Genomic DNA, 27799 nt, shown 5'->3' with positions numbered 1-27799 from the left:
CTCAATTCTCCATTCTCCATTCTCCATTCTCCATTCTCAATTCTCCATTCTTAATTCTCCATTCTCCATTATCCATTATCAATTCTCCGTTCTCTATTCTCAATTCTCAATTCTCAATTCTCCATTCTCCATTCCTCATTCTTCATTCTCCATTCTCCATTCTCAATATTTCTCAATTCTCTATTCTCCATTTTCAATTCTCCATTCTCTATTCTCCATTCTCCACTCTCAATTCTGAATTCTCCATTCTCCATTCCTCATTTTCCATTCCTCATTCCCCATTCTCCATTCTTCATTTTCAATTCTCCATTCTCCATTCTTAATTCACCATTCTCATTTCTCAATTCTCAATTCTCAATCCTCAATTCTCCATTCTCCATTCTCCATTCCTCATTCTCCATTTCTCATTCCCCATTCTCCATTCTCCATTCTTCATTTAGTATTCCCCATTCTCTATTCCTGATTCTGATTATTATTCTCCATTCTCCATTCTCCATTCTTAATTCTCCATTCTCCATTCTCCATTCTCAATTCTCAATTCTCAATTCTCCATTCTCCATTCTCCATTCTCCATTCTCCATTCTCCATTCTCCAATCTCCATTCTTAATTCTCCATTCTCCATTCTCCATTTTCAATTCTCCATTCTCCATTCTCAATTTGCAATTCTCAATTCTCAATTCTCCATTCTGCATTGTCCATTCCTCATTCTCCATTCTCCATTCTCCATTCTCCATTCTCAATTTGCAATTCTCAATTCTCCATTCTCCATTCTCCATTCTCCATTCTCCATTCTCCATTCTCCATTCTCCATTCTCCATTCTCCATTCCTCATTCTCCATGCCAATTCTCAATTCTCCATTCCTGATTCTCCATTCTCTCTTCTTTATTCTCCATTCTCCATTCTCAATTCTCCATTCTCCATTCTCCATTCTCAACTCTCAATTCTCAATTCTCAATTCTCAATTCTCCATTCTCCATTCTCAATTCTCCTTTCTCCATTCTCAATTCTCCATTCTCCATTCTCCATTCTCCATTCTCCATTCTCAATTCTCAATTCTCCATTCCTCATTCTCCATTCCTCATTTTCCATTCCTCATTCTCCATTCCTCACTCCCCATTCTCCATTCTCCATTCTCCATTCTTCATTTACTATTCCCCATTCTCTATTCCTGATTCTCTATTCTTCATTCTCCATTCTCCATTCTCCATTCTCCATTCTCAATTCTCAATTCTTAATGCTCAATTCTCAATTCTCCATTCTCCATTTGCCATTCGCCATCCTCAATTCTCAATTCTCCATTCTCAATTCTTAATTCTCCATTCTCCATTCTCAATTCTCAATTCTCCATTCTCAATTATAAATTCTCAATTCTCAATTCTCCATTCTCCATTCTCAATTCTCAATTCTCAATTATAAATTCTCAATTCTCAATTCTCCATTCTCAATTCTCAATTCTCAATTATAAATTCTCAATTCTCAATTCTCCATTCTCCATTCTCAATTCGCAATTCTCCATTCCTCATTCTCCATTCCTCATTTTCCATTCCTCATTCTCCATTCCTCACTCCCCATTCTCCATTCTCCATTCTCCATTCTTCATTTACTATTCCCCATTCTCTATTCCTGATTCTCCATTCTCCATTCTCCATTCTTCATTTAATATTCCCCATTCTCTATTCCTGATTCTCCATTCTCCATTCTCCATTCTCCATTCTCCATTCATTATTCTCCATTCTCAATTCTCAATTCTCCATTCTCCATTCTCAATTCTCAATTCTTAATGCTCAATTCTCAATTCTCCATTCTCCATTCTCCATTCTCCATTCTCCATTCTCCATTCTTTATTCTCAATTCTCCATTCTCAATTCCCAATTCTTAATTCTCCATTTTCCATTCTCAATTCTTCATTTTCCATTTTCAATTCTCAATTGTCAATTCTCAATTTTCAATTCTCAATTCTCAATTCTCAATTCTCAATTCTCCATTCGCCATTCGCCATTCTCAATTCTCAATTCTCCATTCTCCATTCTAAATTCTCAATTCTCCATTCTCCATTCCTCATTTTCCATTCCTCATTTTCCATTCCTCATTCCCCATTCTTCATTCTCCATTCTTCATTTACTATTCCCCATTCTCTATTCTCAATTCTCAATTCTCAATTTTCAATTTTCAATTCTCAATTCTCCATTCGCTATTCTCAATTCTCAATTCTCTATTCTCCATCCTCAATTCTCCATTCTCCATTCCTCATTCTCCAATCCTCATTTTCCATTCTTCATTCTCCATTCCTCATTCCCCATTCTCCATTCTCCATTCTCTATTCTCAATTCTCAATTCTCATTCTCAATTCTCAATTCTCCATTCTCCATTCTCCATTCTATATTCTCCATTTTCCATTCTCAATTTTCCATTCTCCATTCTCATTTCTCAATTTTCAATTCTCAATTCTCAATTCTCAATTCTCAATTCTCCATTCTCAATTCTCTATTCTCCATTCTCCATTCTCAACTCTCATTTCTCCATTCTCCATTCTCCATTCTCTATTCTCTATTCTCCATTCTCAATTCTCAATTGTCCATTCTCCGTTTTCCATTCTCAATTCTCAATTCTCAATTCTCAATTCTCAATTCTCAATTCTCAATTCTCCATTCTCAATTCTCCATTCTCCATTCTCAATTCTCAGTTCTCCATTCCCATTCTCCATTCTCCATTCTCCATTCTCTATTCTCCATTTTCCATTCTCAATTCTCAATTCTCTATTCTCCATTCTCCAATCTCCATTCACCATTCTCCATTCTCTATTCTCCATTCTCCATTCTCCATTCTCCATTCTCAATTCTCAATTCTGAATTCTCCATTCTCCATTCTCATTTCTGAATTCTCCATTCTCAATTCTCAATTCTCAATTGTCAATTCTCCATTCTCTATTTTCCATTCTCAATTCTCAATTTTCCATTCTCAATTCTCAATTCTCTATTCTCAATTCTCAATTCCCAATTCTCAATTCTCCATTCTCCATTCTGAATTCTTCATTCTCCATTTTCAATTCTCAATTCTCAATTCTCAATTTTCAATTCTCAATTCTCCATTCACCATTCTCAATTCTCAATTCTCCATTCTCCATTCTCAATTCTCCATTCTCCATTCCTCATTTTCCATTAGTCATTCCCCATTCTTCATTCTCCATTCTTCATTTACTATTCCCCATTCTCTATTCTCATTTCTCAATTCTCAATTTTCAATTCTCAATTCTCAATTTTCCATTCACAATTCTCAATTCTCAATTCTCAATTCTCAATTCTCCATTCTCCATTCTCCATTCTCAATTCTCCATTCTCCATTCCTCATTCTCCAATCCTCATTTTCCACTCTCCATCCTCCATTCCTCATTCTCCATTCTCCATTCTCTATTCTCAATTATCATTCTCAATTCTCCATTCTCCATTCTCCATTCTCCATTCTCATTCTTCAATTCTCATTTCTCAATTCTCGATTCCCCATTCTCAATTCTCAATTCTCCATTCTCAATTCTCCATTCTCAATTCTCAATTCTCCATTCTGCATTCTCCATTCTCAATTCTCAATTCTCCATTCTCCATTCTCCATTCTCCATTTTCCATTCTCAATTCTCAATTCTCCATTCTCAATTCTCCATTCTCCGTTCTCAATTCTTAATTCTCCATTCTCCATTCTCAATTCTCCATTCCCATTCTCCATTCTCCATTCTCAATTCTACATTCTCCATTCTCCATTCTCCATTCTCAATTCTCCATTCTTAATTCTCAATTCTTCATTCTCCATTCTCCATTCTCCATTCTCAATTCTCCATTCTCCATTCTCCATTCTCAATTCTCAATTCTCCATTCTCCATTCTCAATTCTCCATTCTCCATTCTCCATTCTCCATTCTCCATTCTCCATTCTCCATTCTCCATTTTCCATTCTCAATTCTCCATTCTCAATTCCCAATTCTCAATTCTCAATTCTCAATTCTCCATTCTCCATTCTCCATTCCTCATTCTCCATTCCTCATTCATTACTCATTCCCCATTCTCCATTCTTCATTTACTATTCCCCATTCTCTATTCCTGATTCTTCATTCCCCATTCTCCATTCTCCATTCTCAATTCTCCATTCTCTATTCTCCATTCTCCATTCTCCATTCTCCATTCTCCATTCTCCATTCTCCATTCTCAATTCTCAATTCTTAATTCACCATTCCCCATTCCCCATTCTCTATTCCTGATTCTCCATTCCTTATTTTTCATTCTTCATTCTCCATTCTCAATTCTCAATTTTCCATTCTCAATTCTCAATTCTCAATTCTCCATTCTCCATTCTCCATTCTCAATTCTCCATTCTCTATTCTCCATTCTCCATTCTCCATTCTCCATTCTCCATTCTCAATTCTCAATTCTTAATTCACCATTCCCCATTCTCTATTCCTGATTCTCCATTCCTTATTCTTCATTCTTCATTCTCCATTCTCAATTCTCAATTTTCCATTCTCAATTCTCAATTCTCAATTCTCCATTCTCCATTCTCCATTCTCAATTCTCCATTCTCCATTCCCCATTCTCCATTCTCCATTCTCCATTCTCCACTTCCATTCTCCGTTTACCATTCCCCATTCTCTATTCCTGATTCTCCATTTTTTATTCTCCATTCCTTATTCTCCAGTCCTGATTCTCCAGTCCTCATTCTTCATTCTTCATTCTCTATTCCTCATTTTTCATTCTCCATTCTCCATTCTCTATTCTCCATTCTCCATTCTCCATTCTCCATTCACCATTCCCCATTCTCTATTCCTGATTCTCCATTCCTCATTTTTCATTCTTCATTCTCCATTCCTTATTCTCCATTCCTCATTCTCCATTTCCCATTCCTTATCCCCGCTTTTAGTAACATCCGTTTTCAAAACATATGATGATAAAATATGCTGGGGAAATGATCTCATTCTTGTTCGTCTTCTATAGCTGTAGTCAGTCGTTTTGTTACTTGTTTATTAGCTTTTTTAAAAAGAATTTGAATATCTATGGGTTTCCTTTTAGCACTTTTAGCTGCTAATTTTGAATTTGCCGGTAATCTAAAATAAAAATACACGGTTAATGAACGTTTCTGTGAAAACGGTCCGTATGGCATAGTCCCGACCGATTCAGAACGCTCGGATTCACCTTAAGACTATCTTGCCATATGATAACAGGGGAATTAATGCTTGTACTATGATATATACTTTTCATTTCGCTACTGTGACAGCAAACAGACGGTGTATCCATGGCAATGTAGACGAAGGACTAACGCTCGAAACGTCAGCTTTTGAACTCTTTATGGTGGCCAATTTACGTTATCAACTCAGTTGATAAGACTAAATTACCCTGTTACACTCTCCCATCGACGTAGAACCACAGTTGCTTTAGAAAGTTACCCCCTTTACCTATGGCAATACCAGGCATACCATACTTCTGATGATATATACCTGAAATAAATTTCGAAGACGAATAATCATTTACAGCCACAAGTCTAGCGATCTGATTCTGTAATGGAATAACGAACACATGGTTCTTACGAAGGAGGATATCAGGGGCTACCAAAGCTTTCTTTATATCCACACCGGGATAAAAGGAAATAAATCCGCGGTAACATGAGAGAAATTGAACTGAAGTCAAACCCGTGTTTTTAATAAATTGGATTAACTCAGTAGAATTTCCAAGCACAGAAGGCATGTGTATTTTTATCGTAAGAAGTTCATCAACAAAAATACTTATAGGCCAAGTAATATACGAGTGAGAGACAGCAACGGGTCGTCCTACCGTAGGTGTCTTATTTAAACGAATAAAGTAAATTTGAGCTGGAGTCATTTAATGATCGCAATCACGTAGGAATCTTGTTATATTTGAAAAAGACGATAAACTGACAGAACTTTGACATGAGCTGTCGTCGGCGCTTTGTTCTACTGTCACGAGAAACACACCAGCGCCTGAAAATGACCCAGGAATAAAAAAGTTCATAGTGCAGATGGCTGTGTGTCTCGATTTACACCCAATCTATTGACTGAAGCGCCGACCTAAGCTTGTTATCGACGGGAAGGAATTTAATTGTGTGATCATTTGGATTCGACTGTCTATGATTTGTATATTAAACTTGGCCGTAGGCGGATACTTTAGCGGAGGACTAAATCTAAGATCCGTTCCCAAAACCATGGACTGATGCTTACGGAGCTTTTTTAGGAGAGAAACGCGACGGTTCTCTATTTTCCAGGATCGAAACCTTTGCATTTGGCGTTTTTAGCCAAAGCTCGAGCTCTTTCTCTACCCTTAGGTTATTTGGATGGAGTGTTTTCTGCCGGCATAGCCTCTGTTGTCGCTGTTTAGACCGACTTGGCCTATTCGTACTTCAAGAAGAGCAAGAGAAAGACACTCTTCTATCACGATTGCAGATCTAATGGATTTTGTGGGCTGTGAATTTACTGACAAATGATTTTACGAATCGACTGTTTAGATGGAATAAAGGTTTCAGTCTGTTCCGTATTTACTAACTGCTTGTTTTCCTTTCGTGTAATTTCCGCTTGTACTGCTTTGGAAGCTCGATGAAGGCGCAATCTGAGAATATTTTTTCTGCAAACGTGCTTGCTGCAGCAACAAGACTATTCCCCTTCTCAGCAGTGACTTGCTTTCCTTGTAAAAGAAGAGATTTGCATTGGGCAATGGCGCCTTCAATGTTCATATCTCAACCCCTACTTAACAAATAGAGAAGCCTTGACTGTGCTCTGTTCTGTTATAAAGCACGCAGTAAGCGGCTAGAGCACGAAAGAGGTGTAGGGAGAAACACGAGACGTAGTCGAGTGTTTCTTCCCACTTCTTGAACTTTATTATAAATGCCATTATGGAGGTCTTAAACTTGTATGTAAAGAAGGCAGCATCTTTGCTCTGCTTTTTGAATAAAAATATCGAATCTTTGTTTTAGAGGCCAGGTTTTTAGGCAGCATTACAGAGCATAATGATTAGAACTCTGTTTCAACTGGCAAAAGTAAAATTAAAAGCCTAGAGATTATTTGACCTCTGTGGTAGCGTGAAAGTTTCTATTTTACACTGAAACGGAATAGTTCTGTTGAGTAATCTTTGGTTACATGTATGAGTCAATGTTTTAAGATTGGTTAAAAACCCGATAGAAAAGTTCATCATATCAACTACATTTCTGAAGTAAATTTTTCCATGTCTCTTGCTTCTTAACCCTGTATGGCTCTGGATCAAAGAATTTAAAGTCTTGATTGCTCTCAGGTAGATAATAGCTAAATATTACATCACATTTACTGATTCTGACGCTTCGAGCAAAGCACATTCAAAACATTGTAATACAAACTTTACTAAGTCATCCACCAAGCCTCTCCACATGTCACTTTTGTGCACTTTTAAGGAAAAATAAATGATATTCTATAACATTTATAAAAAAATAAAAATAATAAACTGCGATAGTCGTTTCTCGATATCTACTGCTGATAGTGGCAGATATACAACTTGCTTTGACACTCAGCTTGATTACTAGTAAATATCCAATGTCCTGGTTCTGACTCTTCGAGCAATGCGCGTTCAAAACAAGAAAGCTCAAATGAACAACGGATATTTAACAGGGAAACATCACTCACTCAAGAATACATCTAAATATACGTATGTACTAACCACGCCATTGAACTACCGAGGGAAAATGGCTAAGTTAAACATTTTCATTTGGCACTCTTCTCCTACATCATGCCTGACTAAAGTATCATTTGTTGGAACACATACATACTGGGGTGGATGCAGTAGTTCAAAACCCACATTGTTTGTAATATTTATTCCGTTCTTACTCGCCAGCATGCCAACATAAACATCGTCCAGTCTAAAGAACGGCAAGGAAGAGAAAGTGTCGACAAATGCACGTACAACATCGTGAGACAAAATGTATCCAAAACCGGGGCAAAAATCTGGATATCTTGTCTCGTTATATTCCTCGTAAGTTACCTTCCACTTACCTTCCCTTAAAGGAACAGGATTTGTGTAGTGATTGCCAGCGTAAAACATCTTCTTCGGCGTGGTGGGTGCGCTTAAGAAGGAGAGAACTCTTGGAACGTGCACGAAAACGTCGTCATCCAATTTCAAAAGAAACGAGAAATCGCAATACGTTACTGCCCATTCGAAGCCCATTTGTATCTTTCGGGTTTGATTCCAGTAGTGGTCATAATAGCTAGCTCGTACAAGGTCCTTAAGAGCTTCATCTTCGTCAAGCAACACGTTTGAAACTGTTTCATCCCGTGTTTGAGCGACCAGAAAAACGGACGTCCATCTTGGTTTTGCGGATCTTTCGAATGCCCATGTCTTACGAATGTTATTCCTTCTTCCGAAATTACCTGGAGCGGATGAGATAATGATAAGAAGATCGTAATGTTGCATACAAGATCTCCTGGTTATAAGAAATGATTTGTAATTGATTTGCGAAGTAGGAGTTGTCGTGTAATTCATTTTCAGTTCTCGTAATGGCGTCTGCCGCACGTGGTTTTCGACATCTGGTTGTTCACGAACAATGTCAGAGAAGGAGGAACGGGTACTCCGTATAAGTCCTAGTTGGAAAAATACATAAATTGCCATCAAAAAGGCTAAAACCGCCAAAACTCTTTTTCCATGTATTCTGATCATCGTTTACCGGCAAACCCTGACAAATTGCTACATTGTACATAAAGTCGACGCGTTACGTAGGAACAGACAGTAAAGATTAAGTCATCTGACCATTTAAATAAAAGCGACACCTAGATTGACATTTTAACAAAATATGCCTGTTCTTGCAAATATATTAGGATGCTCATTGGCCGAGATGACGTAATTTAATCCCGAACAGTGCAAAATGTTGAAATTTAATTGATTGAAGTCGGCAAAAGCACAACGAAATAAAATGGCGGAAAGGTGAAGAGAAAGTCGCAACGTTTTGATTCAGAGTTTGAAGGAAAATGCTTAAAACAAAAACACCCAAAAATAACCAAAGCAAAAAAAAAAAATCGACTAAAAGTCTGAAAGTATTGGGCTTCCAAAAGCGAGTATGAAGGTATGAACTGAAGGCCCTTAATAGGACTTCTTTAGAAATTTGTGCTGAACACTACAGAGGGGCAGGTCTGATCTGTTTGACGACAAAATCAAATTTTTTAGGTGGTTCAGGATGGATGATAACGCGTAAGCGCTTGCATTTCAACTATTTCCTCTTTGCGATCCTGAAAGACTGTGTTTACATCGTTACGCTGGGATTGCAGCACAGGCCTCAAGCTTAAAGATTCGAAATGAGGCATAGGATGGCATAAGAACGAATGAAGCAGCATGCAGATTGACAGAAAGGCTTCGCTCTTGTTTGATATTTTCGCGTAACAACAGACAGCAAATTTTAAGTCATTTGACCCTTTACAACCTAATATTAGTACAAGTATTCTCCATTCTGTTCTCAATACATTTCCTATGGTGCTGGAAAGGAGAATGTAGAGGCCTAAAGGTAAACTGTCAATCTCTTCACTTTTATCTGGATAAAGAGGCCTAAGGCTCCCTGTTCGACAGTTAAACGGTTGACAGTTAAATAAAAGCGACACTTAGATTGAAATTTTAAAATAATATACCTGTCCTTGGAAAAATATCAGCATGGTCATCGGCCGAGAACATTTGAATTAATCCGAAACAGTGCAAAATGTTGAAATTTAATTGATTGAAGTCGGCCAAAGCACAACAAAACAAAATGGCGGAAAGGTGAAGAAAAAGTTGCAACGTTTTGATTCAGAGTTTTAGGGAGAATGCTTAAAAAAATAAAAAACCCAGAAGGTAACAAAAAGACTGGCCAAAAGTCTGCAAGTATTGGGCTTCCAAAGGCGAGTATGAAAGTATGAAGTGAAGGCCCCGAATAGGACTTCTTAAGAAACTTGCTGCACTTGACTTGAGTGTGCTAACCGCTACAGAGGACGGGATGAAGTTATTAGGTGGTTCAGGATGGATGATAACGCGAAAGCGCTTGTACTTGAACTACTGTCTCCTCTTTGCGATCTTGAAGGACTGTGTTTACATCGTTACGCTTGGATTGTCGCACAGGCCCTGAGCCGTCAAAGATTCAAAATGAGGCATAGGATGGCATAAGAACGAATGAAGCAGCATGCAGGTTGACAGAAAAGACTTCGCTCTTGTTTGATATTGTTTTCCAGTTTTAATTCTTTCTTGACACTTCTGACCTCCTATTCATAGCTCGCTGATATATTTTCGAAAAAATCATTTTAATCTCTTAACTCTTTTTCCTTTTCGAGAAAGATGTTTCGTAGAGAAAGAACTCATTGTTGTCCTGTAAGTTGAATTGGACCTTTTACTGTGGCTCATTTTCTTAGGCGGTTTGAGACTGTAATTTTTTATCTAGTGCCTAAATAGGTTTCTTACACGCTAATTCTACTTTCGAAGAATTGTCAGTCCTGGATATCGAACAGTTGATATGATGAATTCTTTTCCTCGTCGCTACCGTAACAGCGAACAGACGGTGTACCCTTGGAAATGTAGACGGACTAACGCTCGAAACGTCAGCTTTTTAACTCTTTACGATGGCTAATTTACGTTATCAACACATTTGATAAGACTAAATTACCCTGTTACACACTCCCACCGACGCAGCACCACAGTTGCTTTAGAAAGTTACCCCCTTTACCCATGCATTGTCCCGTCAAGACAAACATACCAGTGCCTCAAAATGACCTAGGAAAAGTAAAGTTCATCGTGCAGATGGCTGTGTGTCTCAATTTACACTCAGTCTGCTGAAAGAAGCGCCGGCCTAAGCTTGTTATCGACGGGAAGGAATTTGATCGTGTGATCATTTGGATTCGACTATCTCTGATTTGTATATCAAATTGGGCCGCAGGCGGATGCTTTAGCGGAGGTCTAAATCTAAGACTCATTCCCAAAACCATGTACTTTTCAGGAATGACTTCCTCTTCTTGTAAAAGAAAAGATTTCCATTGGGCAATAGTGCCTTCAATGTTCACATCTCATCCCCTACAAGGCATTATGGAGGTCCTAAACTTGTCTGTGGAGAAGGCAGCATTTCTACTCTGCTTTTTGAATAACAACATCGAATCTTTGTTTTAGACTGATGTGGAGCATCGACGTCATGCTGCCTCATGGCACATAATGTACATGTACGAGTGAGGCATTTCTTCCTTAAAGTGAAGACACTGAGTCGTTTTCTATTTTGGAGTGCAGGCACGAGTCCATTCAACGTTTTAATGACATAAGCAGGTTTTAAAATGAATTGACCGCTAGAAACTCACGCAGGATATGGGTTCATGAATTCTAAGCTGGCAATAAAACACAACAGGAATAATCTAACCAAAATCTTTTTATACCATATCCAGGTTATTAATCAGCATTACTGAGCATAACTATTGAGTGTATATTTCTTTTCTTTAATTTGTTACTGTAAAATTTTTATTGGTATGCGTGAAACTACTGCTCGCCTCGACTAGCTGTTGCTATCTGCGAGCAGTAGATGTTAAGCTGTAAATAGTAAAAAAAATAGTAAAATTGAATTGAATTGATATGAGTTTATGAACTCTAAACTGACAATATAAATACTCCAACCAACATCTTTTTACATCAAAACCAGGTTTTTAGTCAGCATTACAGAGCATAATGATTAGAACTCTGTTTCAACTGGCAAAAGTAAAATTAAAGGCTTAGAGATTATTTGACCTCTTTTGAAGAGTGAAAGTTTCTGTTCTACACTGAAACGGAATAGCTCCGTTGAGTAACCTTTGGTTACATGTATGAGTCAATGTTTTAATATCGCTTGAAAACCCGATGGAAAAGTTCATTATATCAAGTACATTCCTGAAATAAATTGTTCCATGTCTCTCGCTTCTTAACCCTATATGTCTCTGGATCAAAGAATAGAAAGTCTTGATTGTCTTACATTCACTGATTCTGACTCTTCGAGCAAAGCACATTGAAAACGAAAATAGCTGTAAATAGCATTATAATAACATTATCCGAGTATTTCAAAACATTGTAATACAAACTGTACTAATTTACCCAACGAGCTTCTCCACAGTCACTTTTTGTGCATTTTTAAGGAAAAATAAATATATTTAAAGTAGCAATAAATCTTTACAGAACGAGGAAGCAATAAAATTCAATAACATTCACCATAAAATAATAAACTGCGATAGGCGTATCTCGATATCTACTGCTAATAGTGACAGATATACAGCTTGCTCTGACACTCAGCCTAATTGTCGGTAAATGTTGTAGCATCCAATGCCCTGGTTCTGACTCTTCGAGCAACACCCATTCGAAACAGAAATAGCTTTAAATGGCTGCACTCAAATGTACAACGGATATATATTGAACAGGGAAACATCACTCACTGAATAATTTATCTACATATACGCATGTACTAACCACGCCATCGAGCTACCGAGAGAAAATGGCTAAGTTAAACATTTTCATTTGGCACTCTTCCTCTACATCATGCCTGACTAAAGTATCTTTTGTTGGAACACATACATATTGGGGTGGATGCAATACTTCAAAACCCACATTGTTGGTGATATTTATTCCGTTCTTACTCGCCAGCATGCCAACATAAACATCGTCCAGTCTAAAGAACGGCAAGGAAGAGAAAGTGTCGACAAATGCACGCACAACGTCGAGAGATAAAATGTATCCAAAACCGGGGCAAAAATCTGGATATCTTGTCTTGTTGTATTCCTCGTAAGTTACCTTCCACTTTCCTCCCCGAAAAGGAACAGGATTTCTGTAATGATTGCCAGCGTAAAACATCTTCTTTGGCGTGGTGGGTGCGCTTAAGAAGGAGAGAACTCTTGGAACGTGCACGAAAACGTCATTATCCAACTTCAAAAGAAACGAGAAATCGCAATACGTTACTGCCCATTCGAAGCCCATTTGTATCTTTCGGGTTTGATTCCAGTAGTGGTCATAATAGCTAGCTCGTACAAGGTCTTTATGAGCTTCATCTTCGTCAAGCAACCCGTTTGAAACTGTTTCATCCCGTGTTTGAGCGACCAGAAAAACTGACGTCCATCTTGGTTTTGCGGATCTTTCGAATGCCCATGTCTTACGAATGTTTTTCCTCCTTTCAGAATTACCTGGTGCGGATGCGATAATCATAAGAAGATCGTAATGTTGCATACAAGATCTCCTGGTTATAAGAAATGATTTGTGATTAATTTGCGTAGTAGAAGTTGTCGTTTGATTCATTTTCAGTTCTCGTAATTGTATCCGCTTCACATGGTTTTCGACATCTAGTTCTGCACGAACAATTTCAGAAAAGGAGGAAAGAGTACTCCAAATAAGTCTTAGCTGGAAAGATACGCAAATTGCTATCACAAAAGCTAAAACCGTCAAAACTCTTTTTCTGATCATTGTATTTCGGCACATCCGATAAAAGTGCGTATGCAAATCAAGTCGACGTGTACAGTTTCCCGCTGGCGTCGCGTAACAACAGACAGCAAATTTTAAGTCATTTGACCCTTTACAACCTAATATTAGTACAAGTATTCTCCAAACTGTTCTCCATACATTTCCTAAGGTGCTGACAAGGAGAATGTGGAGGCCTTAAGGTAAACTGTCAATCTCTTCACTTTTATATGGACAAAGAGGCCCAAGGCTCCCTGTTTGACAGTTAAGCAGTAGACATTTAAATAAAAGCGGCACTTAGATTGAAATTTTAAAATAATATACCTGTCCTTGCAAAAATATCAGGATGCTTATCGGCCGAGAACATTTGAATTAATCCCAAACAGTGCAAAATGTGGAAATTTAATTGATTGATGTCGGCAAAAGCACAACAAAATGGCGGAAGGTGAAGAGAGAGTAGCAACGTTTTGATTCACAGTTTGAGGGAGAAAGCTTAAAAAAAAAATGAAAAACCTAGTAAGTGACAAAAAGACTGGGCAAAAGTCTGCAAGTATTAGGCGAATACGAAAGTATGAACTGAAGGCCCTGAATAGGACTTCTCAAGAAACTCGCTGCACTCGACTGGAGTGTGCTAACCGCTACAGAGGAGCAGGTCTGATCTGTTTGACGACGGGATGAAATTTTAGGTGGTTCAGGATGGATGATAACACGAAAGCGCTTGCACTTCAACTACTGTCTCCTCTTTGCGATCTTGAAGAACTGTGTTTACATCGTTACGCTTGGATTGTAGCACAGGCCCTGAGCCGTCAAAGATTCAAAATGAGGCATAGGATGGCATAAGAATGCAGCACGCAGGTTGACAGAAAAGATTTCGCTCTTGTATGATATTTTCGTCCACTTTTAATTTTTTCTTGACACTTCTGACCTCCTCTTTATAGCTCGCTGATATATTCTGGAGGAAATCTTTTTAATCTCTCGAATCTTTTTCCTTTTCGAGAAAGATGTTTCGTAGAGAAAGAACTGAATGTTGTCCTGTCAGTTGAATTGGACCTTTTACTGTGGCTCATTTTCTGAGACGGTGTGAGACTGTATTTTTTATCTAATGCCTAAATAGGTTTCTTACACTCTAATTCTACATTCGAAGAATTGATAGTCCTGGACATAATAGTTGATACGATGTATTCTTTTCCTCCTCTAATTCTAACAAAACGTCATAATCTTTACGCGCGCCATTGAACTCATTCCTCAACTGGTCCAAGTGAAATCTCTCTTCCTGTTACATAGAGTCACTTTACGCGTTCGTTCTTTCAGAAAGAATACTGAATATGTTTCCTTAATCTCTTAGAGGCGGAATTTCGATTAGTGAGTTTAATTTCCAAATGACGAGCCTCCCCCTTCTCATTCATTTTTCCTCTTTTTTATTTTGGTTTAAAAATTTCCAAAACAGGAAGACTCGATGCCTGTCATGCTCTTGGGTGATGTTTATGGTGTGTTGCGGTAGTACGGATCATCATGGCGTGTGGTTAGGAAAGAATTCTGGCGCACTAACAATACTCAACGCTATTCCTCAACACAAAGTTCTAAAGCAAGACGAAGTTCAAATTGTATTCATAACCGAAGGTGGAATGAAGTGGCGATATTTTACTGTAGCATTCATAGCGACTGCTAAGTTTTTTAAACGAGACGAAACGAAACGAAAACAAAGGCTAAGCGAGTGTGACATCTTCATGGGTCGTCTTTAAGGCAAAATAAAACAGGGAAAACCAAAGTGGACGTTTATCAGCGATTTATTATAAACTATCGTAAACTGAAGTAAAAATGCGGCGAGATTCTATCAATTTAGCGGCTGGGCAGTGTTTAACAAAAGGTCTAAACTTACACAAGGCAAACTAAGTATTGCGAGTCGATGACACTGATAACGAAATTTATTTTTTTCTTAGAGGGTACTGTCACGAGCCTGCAATCTGATTGGATTTTTGTGCAGTCTGTTTTTCTTATCTCCGCTGATTATCTCACTCTGATTAAATTATAAGTTAATCACAAACCCATCTCGCTCTAAAGAGAATTAGAATAAAGTTCGGATACAACGCGTGCTGTCATTGGTTGAAAGAGCATGCTCTATGAGAGTATGGAGGATAGAGCTGAGCTAAAGCTGTCACGCCATCTGCCAAATTTTACTATGTTTGACCTTTTCCGGGACTTCTCTCTGGCTTTTTTTCGTTAATTGAAAGTGAAATTTCAGAACAAGTGAGCCGGCAAGTAGCAACAGAAGAACCAGACAAAGGTTTTTAAAAAGGCTAAGCGCCGTAATTTACTTTATTATAACGTGAGTAGAAACGAAAATCCTCAAGGAGAAAACGAAATGGACAGTCCGAGTTTTAGAGGTTTTCACACTTAGTTAGATGGTAAACTTATGTAAGGTAATAAAAATCAAACACAGCTAGCACTCGTATAGTAAGTAAAGTTTCGTGATCAAAAACAAAACAGGAATTATGAAAAATATAACCAAACTAGCATAACTGTTAAAATTCATACTAATCATGCCGGTGTCAGAGCGACTGCGATCACGCTGAGGTCCACTGCGGTTAGCTCATCTAGCGATCTTCGGTCATCGCAATAAAGAAAGCCTCAGGTACTACATCAGCCGCTCTTCGAGTGAAAAGTAAAAGCTTGCTCTGATATCCTTTCCCATGCGTTGAGTGCAAGGCCACATCAGTCACTGCAGCCGAGTGTCACGGCGCTGTCATCCCGAGCGATCTTTATGTTCCGGTGAATTCGACTGTTGTTCATTCATAAAACACTCGCCTTGAACTGTTTGTTTTCTACTTGTCATGTGAAAACCTTGCGTGTTTTTATGAGCCACAATTCGGCCGAGTTTCAATGTACATTTCACTTTCAGATTCTGTATTAGAGACTAAAAGACTTCAGACAGACAACTACTGCAGATGGGAACTTTCATGGTTTTTCACTTTGATGGTTTGACATTTTTGACAGCTTTTGTCTTGTACAACCAATGAGATTATTCGAACCATTCTGACAGGGATTCTGATTGGCTTATTGTAGCGTGCTTTGTGAGGGTATAGAGCATGCTTACGACACTGTCGTTCAGTTTGGAAATAAAGTTTGTTTTATAAATTGAAAGTAGTGCTTGGGATTTTGCTTGGTAAATTTAGCGGATTCTTTATTATAAAACAAAGAGAGAAGTCTTGACTCTGCTCTGTTCTGTTTTAAAGCACTTAGGAAGCGGCTAGAGCACTCAAGAAGTGGGGAGTGTTGAGCCGGAGTCATTTAATGATCGCAACCACGCAGGAATCTTGCTATTTTTTAAAAAGACGATTAACTGACAGAACTTTTACATAAGCTATCGTTGGCGCTTTATTCTACTGTCATGACAAACATACCAGTCCCTCAAAATGACCCAGGAATAGTAAAGTTCATCGTGCAGATGGCTGTGTCTCGATTTACACCCAATCTGTTGACAGAAGCGCCGGCCTAAGCTTGTTATCGACGGGAAGGAATTTAATCGTGTGAGCATTTGGATTCGACTGTCTCTGATTTGTATATTAAACTGGGCCGCAGGCGGATGCCTTAGCGGAGGTCTAAATCTAAGACCCATTTCCAAAACCATGGACTGACGCTTACGGAGAGAAACACGACGGTTGTCTATTTTCCAGGGTCGAAACCTTTGCATTTGGCGTTTTTAGCCAAAGCTCGAGGTTTTTCTTGACCCGTAGGTTATTTAGACGGAATAGTTTCGGTGACGTAGAACTACCTCGCTTCTGGAATGCCTTTTTTTTCCTGCTGTTTAGGCTCTTTAAATCGGTTCTGTGGCAAGAGTACTGAGTGTTTTCTGCCGGCATAACCTCTGTTGTCGCTGTTTAGACCGACTTGGCCTGTCTTTACTTCAAGGAGAGCAAGAGAAAGACACTCTTCCTTCACGATTGCAGATCTAATGGATTTTGTGTGCTGAGAATTTACTGACAGATGATTTTAGGGATCGACTGTTTAGATGGAATGAAAGCTTCCGTCTGTTCCATATTTACTCACTGCTTGTTTTCCTTTCGTTTAATTTCCGCTTGTACTGCTTTGGAAGCTCGATGAAGGCGCAATCCGAGAATATTTTTTCTGAAAACGTGCTCGCTGCCTCAATAAGACTATCCACCTTCTCAGCATTGACTTGCTTTCCTTGTAAAAGAAGAGATTTGCATTGGGCAATAGTGCCTTCAATGTTCATATCTCATCCCCTACTTAACAAATAGAGAAGCCTTGGCTGTGCTCTGTTCTGTTATAAAGCACGCAGGAAGCGGCTAGAGCACGAAAGAAGTGTAGGGAGAAACACGAGACGTAGTCGAGTGTTTCTCCCCACTTCTTGAGTGCTCTAGCCGCTTCCTAAGTGCTTTATAACAGAACAGAGCACAGCCAAGGCTTCTCTATTTGTTTTATAATAAAGAATCCATTAAATTCCCCGAGCATTACTTTCAATTTTCAAAACAAACTTTATTTCCAAAGCGAACAACAGTGTCGTCAGCATGCTCTATACTCTCATAAAGCACGCTACAATAAGCCAATCAGAATCCCTGTTAGAATGGTTCAAATAATCTGATTGGCTGTACAAGACTAAAGCTGTCAAAAGTGTCAAACCATCAAAGTTAAAAAACCATCAAAGTTCACCTTCTGCGATAGTTTACAAACTAAAATAGTTCGGTAGGTCGAATTTAACACTTTTGCCTGAATTTTTTAAGGCTCTAATACAGAATCTTGAAGTGAAATGTTCAGTGAACTTCAGCCGAATTATGGCTCATAAAAACACGCGAGTTTTTTCATATGAAAAGGTAGAAAACAAACTGTTCAGGGCGAGTGTTTTTTGAATGAACGACAGCCGAATTCACCGGAACATGAAGATCGCTCGGGATGACAGCGTCGCAAAACTCGGCTGCAATGACAGATGTGACTTTCCACTCAACGCATCGGAAAGGATATCAGAGCAAGCTCTTATTTTTTCACTCGAAGGGCGGCCGATATAGTTTCTGAGGCTTGCTGTGATGACCGGAGATCGCCATGATGAGCGAGCCGCGATGGACTTCAGCATGATCATATTCGCTCAGACACCGTCATGATTAGAATTAATTTTAACAGTTATGCCAGTTTGGTTATATTTTTCATCATTTCTGTTTTGTTCTGTTTTGTTTTCGAACACTGAACTTTATATACTATATGAGTGTTAGCTGTGTTTGATTTTTATTTCCGTACGTAAGCTTACAATCTAACTGAGCGTGAATCAATCTTTAAAACCTCGAATGTCTATTTTGTTTTTCCCTTGAGGATTTTCGTATCTGCTCACGTTTTAAGAGGCTGTCTCTCTTATTTCCACCCGGTCAATTTTGCGTCAAAAATAATTTTGCCTGAAACTCTGTTAACAGAAAGACTTTACCTAGGAAAGACCTAAATTAGATTTGGTTTGATTCGAAATATTTTTCTGACTGCATTACGGGCCATAATTATTTCCCAGTCCGTAGGGACCGTCGCAACGTCTCGAAAATTGAAAAATAGGCATATTTTGTAACGTTGTAAAATATTTGATTCGCATAGTTAAGCCACAGAATTTATATCAGATTGCTTAAAAACCTTTCTAGTTTGCCAAGAAAGTTAGAATTTGCCCTCTCAACAAATTTGAAAAGGCGAATTTTAGCATATTCTGACCACTAGAAATCGCCATCGGCCGATGGCCGTAAATAACCTTGATTTAGACGCTAAGTTTTGGGATTTGGGACCTGGTTGACGATTCTATCCTACACAGCCGTTAAGTTTAGACCTTTATAGGCAAAAATATGCAAAAACCCCTGTACGTTTTCGATTTTTCAAAAGTTATGACCGTTTGAATCAGCACATGTACGAGCATTCGCGATTTTTTCGCCTACACCAAAATCGAACCACTGGAGCAGATTTCGTCATAAATACAGCTTACCCGCTTTGCAGCCCGGCTTCATGGCTCACTTCAGAATTTTTCTAATAACCAAATTGCCTTCGAAAAGTAGGCGGCATCCATCGTGATTCGTGGTATCAAAACAAATGCCGGAATTGGCCACATTTCGCGGTGAATCACCCATTAAACATCGCTGTAGAGCTGAATTTTTTCCAAAATCAGAATATAAACTCTCCATGTCAGGAAGCTGAGGGAGAAATGAAGGTTTTAGGCTTCTGAAGTGAAGAAATAATCGCTTAAATTTAGATCCAGTTCGATGTTATACTGTTCTCACAAAGGTCCGCACAAAAGAGAAGACCGCTGATAGCTTGTGCCGTACGTTGTGCTATATGGTTTTGTTTTGTATCCCAAAGTAATATTTGGGCAGAAAAATTTTGGATGAAAAGAATAAATGCTTTTACCTGGAGTTTGATATCATATAATCAATAAATCAATTTCAAATATCCTGAGCTTGCTTCTCTCGGTTCCGCGTCGATTGTGTCCACAGAACAGCAACCTGTCAATAGCCGGAGAAATCATGCTAATTACTCTAAATTACTCTAACCAGCATCTTTTTATATTATATCCAGGTTTTCAATAAGCATTACTGAGCATAACTATCAAGTGAATATTTATCTCTTTTCTGTGATTTGTTACTGTAAAGTTTTTCTTAATATGTGTGAAACTACTGCTCGCCTCGACTAGTTGTTGCTATCTACGAGCAGTAGATGTCAAGCTGTAAATATAACAGTATCATAAAATTGAATTGAATTGATATGAAACAACATAAACACTCTAACCAACATCTTTTTACATCAAAGCCAGGTTTTTAGGCAGCATTACAGAGCATAATGATTAGAACTCTGTTTCAACTGGCAAAAGTAAAATTAAAAGCCTAGAGATTATTTGACCTCTGTGGCAGCGTGAAAGTTTCTATTTTACACTGAAACGGAATAGTTCCGTCATAGAGTAATATTTGGTTACATGTATGAGTCAATGTTTTAACATTGGTTAAAAACCCGATAGAAAAGTTCATCATATCAACTACATTTCTGAAATAAATGTTTCCATGTCTCTTGCTTCTTAACCCTGTATGTCTCTGGATCAAAGGATATAAAGTCTTGATTGCTCTCAGGTCGGTAAGAGCTAAATCTTACATCACATTCACTGATTTTGACGCTTCGAGCAAAGCACATTCAAAACATTGTAATACAAACTTTATTAAGTCATCCAACAAGCCTCTCAACATGTCACTTTTGTGCACTTTTAAGGAAAAATAAATGATATTCTATAACATTCCCCATAAAATAATAAACTGCGATGGTCGTTTCTCGATATCTACTGCTGATAGTGGCAGATATACAACATTCTTTGACACTCAGCTTGATTACTGGTAATTATCCAATGTCCTGGTTCTTCGAGCAATGCACTTTCAAAACAAGAAAGCTCAAACGAACAACGGATATTTAACAGGGAAACATCACTCACTCAAGAATACATCTAAATATACGTATGTACTAACCACGCCATTGAACTACCAAGGGAAAATGGCTAAGTTAAACATTTTCATTTGGCACTCTTCCCCTACATCATGCCTGACTAAAGTATCATTTGTTGGAACACATACATACTGGGGTGGATGCAATAGTTCAAAACCCACATTGTTTGTAATATTTATTCCGTTCTTACTCGCCAGCATGCCAACATAAACATCGTCCAGTCTAAAGAACGGCAAGGAAGAGAAAGTGTCGACAAATGCACGTACAACATCGTGAGACAAAATGTATCCAAAACCGGGGCAAAAGTCTGGATATCTTGTCTCGTTATATTCCTCGTAAGTTACCTTCCACTTACCTTCCCTTAAAGGAACAGGATTTGTGTAGTGATTACCAGCGTAAAACATCTTCTTCGGCGTGGTGGGTACGCTTAAGAAGGAGAGAACTCTTGGAACGTGCACGAAAACGTCGTCATCCAATTTCAAAAGAAACGAGAAATTGCAATACGTTATTGCCCATTCGAAGCCCATTTGTATCTTTCGGGTTTGATTCCAGTAGTGGTCATAATAGCTAGCTCGTACAAGGTCCTTAAGAGCTTCATCTTCGTCAAGCAACACGTTTGAAACTGTTTCATCCCGTGTTTGAGCGACCAGAAAAACGGACGTCCATCTTGGTTTTGCGGATCTTTCGAATGCCCATGTCTTACGAATGTTATTCCTTCTTCCGAAATTACTTGGAGCGGATGAGATAATGATAAGAAGATCGTAATGTTGCATACAAGATCTCCTGGTTGTAAGAAATGATTTGTAATTGATTTGCGAAGTAGGAGTTGTCGTGTGATTCACTTTCAGTTCTCGTAATGGCGTCTGCCGCACGTCGTTTTCGACATCCAGTTGTTCACGAACAATGTCAGAGAAGGAGGAACGGGTACTCCGTATAAGTCCTAGTTGGAAAAATACATAGATTGCCATCAAAAAGGCTAAAACCGCCAAAACTCTTTTTCCATGTATTCTGATCATCGTTTACCGGCAAACCCGAGAAAATTGTCAATGCCCATAAAGTCGACATGTGCGGCGGCTTGCTGGCGTTACGTAGGAACATACAGTAAAGTTTACGTCATCTAACCCTTTACAACCTAATATTAGTATGTGTTTTCTTCATACTGTTCTCCATACATTTCCTAAGGTGCTGAAAAGGAGAATGTAGAAGCCTGAAGGTTAAACCGTTAATCTCTTCACTTTCATCTGAACAAAGAGGTCTAAGGCTCCCTGTTTGACGGTTAAGTAGTCGACAGTTAAATAAAAGCGACACCTAGATTGACATTTTAACAAAATATGCCTCTCCTTGCAAATATATTAGGATGTTCATTGGCCGAGATGACGTAAATTAATCCCGAACAGTGCAAAATGTTGAAATTTAATTGATTGAAGTCGGCAAAAGCACAACGAAACAAAATGCCGGAAAGGTGAAGAGAAAGTCGCAACGTTTTGATTCAGAGTTTGAAGGAAAATGCTTAAAACAAAAACACCCAAAAATAACCAAAGCAAAAAAAAAATCGACTAAAAGTCTGAAAGTATTCGGCTTCCAAAAGCGAGTATGAAGGTATGAACTGAAGGCCCTTAATAGGACTTCTTAAGAAATTTGTGCTGAACACTACAGAAGGGCAGGTCTGATCTGTTTGACGACAAGATCAAATTTTTTAGGTGGTTCAGGATGGATGATAACGCGTAAGCGCTTGCATTTCAACTATTTCCTCTTTGCTATCCTGAAAGACTGTGTTTACGTCGTTACGCTGGGATTGCAGCACATGCCTCAAGCTTAAGGATTCAAAATGAGGCATAGGATAGCATAAGAACGAATGAAGCAGCATGCAAATTGACAGAGAGGCTTCGCTCTTGTTTGATATTTTCGCGTTACAACAGACAGCAAATTTTAAGTTATTTGACCCTTTACAACCTAATATTAGTACAAGTATTCTCCATTCTGTTCTCAATACATTTCCTATGGTGCTGGAAAGGAGAATGTAGAGGCCTAAAGGTAAACTGTCAATCTCTTCACTTTTATCTGGATAAAGAGGCCTAAGGCTCCCTGTTCGACAGTTAAGCAGTTGACAGTTAAATTATTAGATTGAAATTTTAAAATAATATACCTGTCCTTGGACAAATATCAGCATGGTCATCGGCCGAGAACATTTGAATTAATCCGAAACAGTGCAAAATGTTGAAATTTAATTGATTGAAGTCGGCCAAAGCACAACAAAACAAAATGGCGGAAAGGTGAAGAAAAAGTCGCAACGTTTTGATTCAGAGTTTTAGGGAGAATGCTTAAAAAAATTAAAAACCCAGAAGGTAACAAAAAGACTGGCCAAAAGTCTGCAAGTATTGGGCTTCCAAAGGCGAGTATGAAAGTATGAAGTGAAGGCCCCGAATAGGACTTCTTAAGAAACTTGCTACACTTGACTTGAGTGTGCTAACCGCTACAGAGGACGGGATGAAGTTATTAGGTGGTTCAGGATGGATGATAACGCGAAAGCGCTTGTACTTGAACTACTGTCTCCTCTTTGCGATCTTGAAGGACTGTGTTTACATCGTTACGCTTGGATTGTCGCACAGGCCCTGAGCCGTCAAAGATTCAAAATGAGGCATAGGATGGCATAAGAACGAATGAAGCAGCATGCAGGTTGACAGAAAAGACTTCGCTCTTGTTTGATATTGTTTTCCAGTTTTAATTCTTTCTTGACACTTCTGACCTCCTATTCATAGCTCGCTGATATATTTTCGAAAAAATCATTTTAATCTCTTAACTCTTTTTCCTTTTCGAGAAAGATGTTTCGTAGAGAAAGAACTCATTGTTGTCCTGTAAGTTGAATTGGACCTTTTACTGTGGCTCATTTTCTTAGGCGGTTTGAGACTGTAATTTTTTATCTAGTGCCTAAATAGGTTTCTTACACACTAATTCTACTTTCGAAGAATTGTCAGTCCTGGATATCGAACAGTTGATATGATGTATTCTTTTCCTCGTCGCTACCGTAACAGCAAACAGACGGTGTACCCTTGGAAATGTAGACGGACTAACGCTCGAAACGTCAGCTTATTAACTCTTTACGATGGCTAATTTACGTTATCAACACATTTGATAAGACTAAATTACCCTGTTACACACTCCCACCGACGCAGCACCACAGTTGCTTTAGAAAGTTACCCCCTTTACCCATGCATGGCAATACCAAACATACCATACTTCTGATGAAATATACCTGAAACAAATTTCGAAGATGAATAATCATTTTCAGCCACAAGTCTAGCGACCTGAACCAGTAATGGAATAACGAGCACAGGGGCCTTACGAAGGAGGAGATCAGGGGCTGCAAAAACTTTCTTTATATCCACATCGGGTGAAAAGGAATTAAGGTCGGCGATGACATGAGAACAATTGAACTGAAGTCAAACCCGTGTTTTCAACGAATTCGATTAACTCAGTAGAATCTTCAAACATAGAAGGCATGTGTAAGTTTATCGTAAGAAGTTCATAAACAAAAATACTTATAGGCCAAGTAATGTACGAGTGAGAGGCAGCAATGGGTCGTCCTACCGTAGGTTTCTTATTTAGACGAACGAGACGCTTTAAAGGTGTTGCCTTAAGCTTTCTTAGGCGATTTTCTACGGAACACTTAAGAATTTTTGTCAATCAGGCCCCTTCATTCGAGGGGATAGATAGCACTATGCATTGGATAAACCACACTGAAGTGGATAACTCAATTGGTGTTGATAGTGCTTATCCGGTGAATAGCGATTTATGAGGTCGTACTGAAATTGATCATATCAGTATACCAGTATACGAAATAACGCTCATTCTGTAGGCATTCTGGAATCTTTAAACCTGCAGTGATCACAAGCCGGTATCTGTTTGTTTAACATGAAGCCATGTGAGAAAAGATACAAACTAGCAAACTAAATGTGTCACGTTTTGTTCTTTGCTCAGCCTTTAAGCTATGTTTTGTCGCTATAAAAAGTACGTAAAGTTCCAATTTTAGGAACTTTACATAAAAAAAAAGCAATAAAAAAAAAGTAGAAACAAAAACTAAGGAGCTTTAGAGGATCGAAAATTGTGAATCAATTAGTACTAGTTCTAGTTTTTCTAGCGAAGTCAGTTGTGTGGGTGTTTCATCAACATACATATTCACAACAGCCTGTAATTCTCCTTGTATGACTTTTGAATGACATGTCTTGCATATTTATTCTTTACCATCAAATGATTGTTGAACACTGAAAAATGTTTGGTAGGGGTACTTGTTGTTTATGCACCTCATTACTGAGTTTTTATAAAGTATTCGATTACAGACAGTACATATGTAATAAGGGCCTTCTCTTATTTTCCTCTTAAAGTGTTTAATACATGATTCAAGAGATGTGGCTTTGTCTTTGATTTTTCTTTTCTTTTATTTAATAGATCTCTTTTAGCTTCTTTATCCATTGATTCGTATTCTTCTGTGCGTTTCTGAAATAATTCTTTCTTCTTTGTCGCATCCATGGATTAATATGTTTCTTTATGTTTGTGAAATAATTTTTTTCTCTATACCATCTAAAGATCGGTAATTTTGTCTGCGTTTGCGAGATAATTCTTTCTTTTTTGTTGGATCCATTGTTGAATACCTCTTTTGAATCTCTTGCTGTCATACAGATGTTTTTTTCTGTGTTTTCTCACCATATTTTTCCTTTCATTTTCACTAATTTCACAAGAACAGCAAATAAATTGTATATCATACTCTGTAGTCTGACATTGCTGTTTATTTTGAATAATATGAATTCCTTCTACAAGTTTTTTTACACCACTGATGTGTTTTATGTGTTTCATTGCAGGTGAATTACCATCTTCATATGTTAGAAGTGAAAGCAATCTTACTGTAGTATGATAAATACAAGCTAGACAGTAACTTGAAATCCACATTAAAAATTCTGTTTTCCCATTGTTCCTTAAAACCAAGGCCGTTACAGATATCCTGCTTTCAGCTAATTAAGTTAATTTTCTGTGACTTAGTTTATAAACATCTTCATTTATTTTCATGCCAAAAATGTAACACTGTTAGGAATATAAATAGATGCTAAGTGATGTTCACTTTGCATTGTATTGTTAAGCCGAGATCCATTTTGAATAATTGCATCTAAAGTATTTGAGTTCCAGTAACCACAAGGTGAAATGATTGAGTAACATAGAATAAAGAGCTTTTGCAAAGCAGTGGTGGTTTCTGAAACAATTCTGTTGATCTGATGGTGTATTTAATACATCTTTTACACTGTTGCTCGCGGTCATGTCATATTTTGTAGTATGTAAACCTTTCAGTTTATACACATCATAAACTTTGAAAGTATTGCACTAAGTTGTCTGCAAATGATCTATCTAATAGTATGCATGTCCCTTCAGGATGACTTTTACCATACTTTTAACACTTTAAAATGGCGATTGTCAGCACAATAAACAATACTGACAGCAATACAACCAACTGTAAAAATAAGCGATCTGTATTGTTCTGATATCAGTGACTCAAAAGCTATTTTCAGGCCTATGCAGTATTGATATCCCATAATAGCAGTCTCACCATGGACATTATCAGTGTAACTCGCACTGTATTCTAGCTGGTAATTTTCCTGCAATACTATAAGCATTGTTGGTAATTCTGTTAGCAGTGAAAATGATTGTCTTGATAGTTTTGACAAACTGCTGTATAGTTGATTGCCAATATGCATTATCTGTTTCAAGTGACCAGGGTTACTTATTCCTTTCATATTGTGGTATATTAAAGCACACAAACTCATTGCAACACATTGTTGTCCTGCATTTTGCCCAAATACAATAACATCCCCTTGACTATATGGTGCTACTATTGTTTTACTGGGGTTAACATGGTGCATAACAGGACCAGGGTTTTCCTCTACATCATTACAAAGCTTGTACTTTGTACAATTGCCTCTATGAGTTAGACTCTTGTCCTCATTATATGGGAAATTACACGAAAACAACCTTAAGTATTTGAAATATTTTTCTTTCCATGTTTAGCTGTATTTGACTTGTTAACATATCTCATTGCAGAATTGACTTTTCTTGTTCTAAAAATTGGTTTCCTTCTCATTTCTTGTACAAGCCTGACACTTGTTTTGTGTATACTTCTCCTTCGTGTTGCAACATTCTTAATAAGACGATGAACTTTCGATCATTTGGGTAGGTTTTTCCTCAATCGGCTTCATACACAACTCTGTAATTTTCTGCTTTTCTGAGAGAGACGTTTCAACATGCTAACTGGTACTCTGCTTGGTTCACGATCACGTTTGTAGCAATGACATTCACATACAACTCGACTACAATTATAATATACATACTTTGCATAACAAGATCTGAATTCCTATACTTTTATTGACACTAGAACATCATTATGTTCATGTACTTTAGTCAAATTGATAACTTTTTCTAGTATATCACAGTTATCAAGAGAATTTAACATGTCCTCTACCAAGCACGTGCAACTCCATGCGCAGTGCAAACCAACATTCTATATCCTGGTGTACCGGTTAACGAAAATATGTCCTGGTGTGCCGGTTAACGAAATTTGCGTGACATCGGTAAATAGAATGATAATACAACAATAGCAGTGATAAAGCTAGCAATATCAAGTTGTTTACAAGTATTGATTACAATCACGATATTTAACACAAGAAATTGTGTTAGAAATAGCTGAGAAATTCACAGTTCAAGTTGTTTCGTTGAATATCCTTCTCTTTATCCAATGTGGTGCTTTGCTTGTTGTTGTTTCTGTCAACATCCAAGTTCTGCTCATCAAGATCCGTGATTTTTTCAACATCTGAGGTATTCCAATTTTTCAAAGTTTTCAACGCTTCCAAGCTATAGAATTCGTGGAGCAACCCGTTCCGAA

At 38.0% G+C, this 27799-nt stretch overlaps 2 protein-coding genes across 6 annotated transcripts in view; both read right to left on the bottom strand.

The window, feature by feature from the left end:
- Positions 1-22093, bottom strand: part of LOC131796511 (uncharacterized) — a 56562-nt gene extending 34469 nt beyond the window's left edge. For 3 of the 5 annotated variants that reach the window (XM_066162970.1, XM_066162973.1, XM_066162969.1), the window contains exons 1-2: positions 21233-22093; positions 8010-8594 (exon numbers count right to left, since the gene is read on the bottom strand). In XM_066162970.1, the coding sequence (XP_066019067.1) occupies positions 8010-8594; positions 21233-21893 (1246 nt within the window). In that variant the 5' untranslated portion in view covers positions 21894-22093. Of the gene's footprint in view, positions 1-6860; positions 7407-8009; positions 8595-21232 lie in introns of those variants that run through there. The other 2 variants (XM_066162972.1, XM_066162971.1) reach the window with 2 other exon arrangements.
- On the bottom strand, positions 11797-13436 carry LOC131796562 (lactosylceramide 1,3-N-acetyl-beta-D-glucosaminyltransferase B-like). Its single transcript, XM_059114161.2, has one exon. The coding sequence runs from the start codon at positions 13420-13422 to the stop codon at positions 12451-12453; it is 972 nt and encodes a 323-aa protein (XP_058970144.2). The 5' UTR covers positions 13423-13436; the 3' UTR covers positions 11797-12450.
- Positions 22094-27799: the final 5706 nt, after the last annotated feature.

Source organism: Pocillopora verrucosa, chromosome 3 (assembly GCF_036669915.1).
Source record: "Pocillopora verrucosa isolate sample1 chromosome 3, ASM3666991v2, whole genome shotgun sequence".
NCBI classification, from domain to species: domain Eukaryota; kingdom Metazoa; phylum Cnidaria; class Anthozoa; order Scleractinia; family Pocilloporidae; genus Pocillopora; species Pocillopora verrucosa.
Note: the sequence above shows the minus strand (reverse complement) of the source record. Positions and strands in the feature narration are given on the sequence as shown.